Below are 4,961 nucleotides of genomic sequence, written 5' to 3'. Positions count from 1 at the left end.
TCAGATTTTTTTCACTATGGACTTGATCCTTTTTAATGCTGTTTTCTCTCCATATTTATTCTGTAGTTCCTCTACTGTGTCTTCCAACTTCCCTGTTGTTCTTCTCCAGCTGTGCTAACCAAAGACAAACAGTTAGAAGAATAAAATGTATGTACAATAGCAAAAATAAAGTTGGTCATTAGTTGTTAGGGTTAGATACACCTGTAGACACATTCATACACCCGTTCGCCTGGTTTCATTTAGCATACACCAGAGTTCAAACATTCACTTTTTCAAAGGCCGAAAGATTGCGCGGTCAAAATTTCTCTTTTTAACATAAGAGTTAAAAAAAGGTACATGAGTCACGACGCATTGCATTATGCACCTGACCTGCCGGCTGATGAAGTATTTATTACATCAAGAAAAATGGATGAATACATTTATTAGATTTATTTAATAATATTACCAGTTCCATATTATCTTTATTAAAAAATAAGACAATAAATGATTTTATTTTTTAAATTTGACTGCATTCTTTACTTTTTGATTTATGAATTATAACAGACTGATGGGAAAAACATTATTTTGCTGTTACTTTTTTAAAATTTGTTTTATTATTCAACTATTTCTTTCTTTTTGTTAGTTTTTATTAGTTGTAATTTTATATAAACATTTAACTTTTAAAATAAAGGTTTTACAACAACATCACCATCTTCTGTTATATTTGGGCCTCCATGCTCATCTACTGTACAGTATATGATATTGGTGAAGGGGGCCCGCATGAATATATTTTTTAGGGGGCCCCCCGAATTCTCTAGCTACGGCCCTGTTCACATCGCATCGTAAGCGCATAATATCACCTGCTCAAGTACTTCTTGACGAGTTTCTTCTGTATTAAACAGCAAATCTTCTCAGTCAGATCGTCGCAAGATCTCAGGAATCCTCTCACACTGCTCGTGGTCACGCGCTCCATCGCTAACGATTCAAACTTCCATAAAGCGAGCCAAAACAGCAGCGCGGAGATGTGACGTCACGTGTCGAGCGGGCGCTCCTAAAAAGCACATCTTTGCATTTCTTCTGAAACAACAATTTTTAACATCACTAGCGCAACACTTATCGTATTGCCGGGTGTGATTGTAATGTTTTGTATGGCGTTTTCTTTACACTCTCCCCGGATATCTGTTTCCTACAGTTAGCTGTAATGTTAGTGAACTCTAGGTCTTCTCTTTGTTCATATACGACAGTATTCGCATGAATTGGCTTGATTTGATAAAATTATGTTTTAAACCATCATCTTCACTTGAGACATTTACATTATATTATATACCGTCCTATATACCGTTATACCGTCCTAGTTTTTAAATAGAGCTAAAATGTATATTTTAACCCTTTATGCGGATATGCCGCACAAGGTTCTCTGTTCTCTGGTTCTATGTTTTTAAAAATAAAGACAAGGATGCCTCTTTCTATAAGCGACCCTCAAAATCTGTGCATACAACAAAACACGTGTAGGTGTACGATGATTTATCAGAAAATTACTTTTGTTTGAAGAAAAACTTAAATAAGCTGGTGCTTGATAACTATTGAAGTTATATTGAAGTTATGAATTCGGTAATGATGCGATATTTATCACGTTTTAATTTTAACTCAATACTCAAAACATCTTGTTGGTCAAATTAACTTAAAGCCTGCGCAAAATTATTCTTAAAGCACATTAACTTAAAGCATGCGCATCCTAGCTACTTTCTAAATATTTGTTACAGAACTTATGGTGAACAATTCACCCGTGCATATGTTTAATCAGATTTTGTCACTGGATTGAGTGAAAATAATAAACTTCTCTCTGGCGACATGTAGGACTTGTTGGTTATGCAGGAACTAGTTATTTATGGCTTTCCTGTACCCCCCGTACATTCTACACAACAGTGGGGCGGGCTGAGCTGTTGTCCTGATAAATATTTCAGGACATCAGACGCTCTAGCTCTACTAGCCGCAGACTGCTGCGCTACTGCAACATCTCACTGATCAAAGCCCGGTTCAACATTCCTGTTTGCCTGAACCTGACGCAAACTACGCTTCTACAAGTCACGCTTCTGACCCAAAAACTTCCGAGCATTAACGCACAAACCCTGGACGACTGTGCCGCAAGGACTCACTCAGGAGATTCCAGGAACATTCCAGGAACGAAAAGCTGAAAACTTCTAAAATGGCGACGCAAAACCTGATGGAGAGCGGTGCCCCGTTGAGTTCTGACGATGCTGGGCACAGGTATCATCCGGCTTGTGAGTGCGCCACGGGCAAAGAGTGTCCTTTAAGAGCTACGCTAGACTGTATGTTTAAAGATCATTTTAGAGGCCAGATGGTTGGCTTGATGCACAGGATCATCGATGCTGCGTGTGATATGAAAAACGATTGTGCACAGGATACCAAACGTGTGACAAATCTCAAAAATGAAATGGATGTCGTAAGAGGCCTGACAAAGTCATGGCCTGATGTAACGCCCATGTTTTTTAACGGCAAAGAGCCGAACGGCATAATCCTCAGAAAAGTTCTGGACGTGTTGCGTTCATGTTGTGACGAATTCGAAATTGACGAAATTCTCTGTATATGTACTTTTGTAACAGATCTCTGCGTGTCACTGGTGTCAAAAAATGCAAAAACTGACGTTGGTGAAATAGTTGAAAGTCTGGTCAACTACATCCTAGAGCAAGACATGATAGCCTGCAGAGATTTTCTATTCTGGTTAGATCATCTGTAAATGTTGTTTTACTTTATGTACATAATGCCGATCTATCATTTTCTTCACTACTTCAATGTATGAAAGTATAATGTTGAAATAAAAATTAAAAATACAAAAATGACTATTGTGGTATTGTCTGAGTTTATAAAAATAGTATTATAATATTTAGAATAATTAAAAATAATACATGATTTAAAAGATTAAATATTCCAATATTTGTTTTCTGCATTTTAATTACTGTATTCCCGAAGTGGCAACCATTTCCAAGATGTGAATACCTGAAATTGTGTGGTGATTTTTCAAATGATACAACTAATTTGCCCGCTGTGTACAGAACAGAAAAAAGGACATTTTGTGGTGTTGAACAAAATTAGATTTTGTTCTTAGCATCGGGTCCTGGATCATAGAGGGTATTTAATAAGTTTAATAAGATTATGTGAGAGGACGACTAGACACTAGTCATGGGATGTCCGACAGAGAGAAGGGCTTGAGTGGTCACATTTTTATGTCTTCATCCAGAGTTTACCTGCCACCGCAAACCTGTCGTCCTCTCACTCTGCCTTTTCCCCGCATCGCAACGTAGCCATCCTCTTTCCGCCCCTGCGACAGCTGTAACATCGACCACCACGGCATTCGTTTCAGGCCAAACGGAGGAGTTTACTTAAACATGGCATTCAGCAACCTGACCCTCTCCAGCCCCATTTCCTACCGTGGAGTTGAGGATATGTCTCACCAGCGACCTCCGACTTGTCACAATCCTGGCATGCGTCGGGAACAGGAACGCCTTGACACCTTTCAGAATTGGCCTCTTGCTACAGTAACTCCGGCCGAGCTTGCCAAAAGTGGTTTCTACTACCTTGGTCAGGGCGACAGAGTGGCTTGCTTCAGTTGTGGAGGCCAGCTTAGCAACTGGGAACTGGGAGATCGGGCAGTATCAGAGCACCAGAGGCATTACCCCAACTGCCGCTTCGTTCGAGGTGACCGTGCAGATAATCTACCTTTATCTAGCCTTTTCAATGTATCGGCAATGCAACAGTGTGAAGAAAGGTTGCTCACATTTGTCAACTGGCCCTCAAGAATAACTGTTCAACCAGACCAATTGGCTAAGGCTGGTTTTTACTATGTTGGTCGTAATGATGACGTGAAGTGCTTTTGTTGCGATGGTGGACTCAGATGTTGGGAGTCTGGTGATGATCCATGGGTAGAACATGCCAAGTGGTTTCCAAGATGTGAATACCTGTTGCAAGAAAAGGGCCAAGAGTTTGTTCATCAGATTCAAGCAAGATTTCCAAGACTATTTGAACAGCTATTGACTAATGGAGACAGCGACTCAAGAGAATTTGTGAGAGAACAAGAGAACAATCCTATGGTGAAGTCTGCTTTAGAGATGGAATTTGAGTGTGGCCTGACGGCCCAGACAAATGAAGCAGCATCCCCGAGTCAAGATCTTTCAGACTTGTCTATGGAGGAACAGTTAAGAAGACTTCAAGAGGAGCGCACATGCAAAGTTTGCATGGATAAGGAAGTGAACATTGTCTTCATCCCCTGTGGTCACCTAGTTGTGTGCAAAGAATGTGCGCCTTCTCTGCGCAAGTGCCCCATATGTAGAGGCTTGGTCAAAGGCGCTGTCCGTACTTTTCCTATCATAAAACGAAGATATTTATCATCCAAGTAACAACAGTTTTTAGATTTAACTTGATGAATAAAAACAAAGGAGAAGTTTATTATTTTCACTCAATCCAGTAACAAAATCTGATTAAACATGGGTGAACCATAAGTTCTGTAACAAATATTTAGAAAGTAGCTAGGATGCACATGCTTTAAGTTAATGTGCTTTAAGAATCATTTTGCGTAGACTTTAAGTTCATTTTACCAACTATTAAGATGTTAAAGTTCATAGACCTTAAGCGCATTGAGTTAAAATTAAAATCAATATCGCATTAAACGCATCATTACCGAATTCAGGGGTGTTTAATAACTTCAATAGTTATCAAGCACCAGCTTATTTAAGTTTTTCTTCAAACAAAAGTAATTTTCTGATAAATCATCGTACACCTACACGTGTTTTGTTGTATGCACAGATTTTGAGGGTCGCTTATAGAAAGAGGCATCCTTGTCTTTATTTTTAAAAACATAGAACCAGAGAACAGAGAACCTTGTGCGGCATATCCGCATAAAGGGTTAAAATATACATTTTAGCGCTATTTAAAAACTAGGACGGTATAACGGTATATAGGACGGT

At 39.1% G+C, this 4,961-nt stretch overlaps 1 protein-coding gene across 1 annotated transcript; it reads left to right on the top strand.

The window, feature by feature from the left end:
* On the top strand, positions 1-4,394 carry LOC309491586 (putative inhibitor of apoptosis; the record flags this gene model as incomplete). The annotated part of the gene is made up of 1 exon (XM_082190652.1): positions 1-4,394. The coding sequence occupies exon 1, from the start codon at positions 3,387-3,389 to the stop codon at positions 4,392-4,394; it is 1,008 nt and encodes a 335-aa protein (XP_082046778.1). The 5' UTR covers positions 1-3,386.
* Positions 4,395-4,961: the final 567 nt, after the last annotated feature.

Source organism: Leuciscus leuciscus, assembly GCF_965113295.1.
Source record: "Leuciscus leuciscus genome assembly, contig: HAP1_SCAFFOLD_377, whole genome shotgun sequence".
NCBI classification, from domain to species: domain Eukaryota; kingdom Metazoa; phylum Chordata; class Actinopteri; order Cypriniformes; family Leuciscidae; genus Leuciscus; species Leuciscus leuciscus.
The sequence above is the reverse complement of the archived record's forward strand: the minus strand, read 5'-3'. Positions and strand labels throughout refer to the sequence as shown.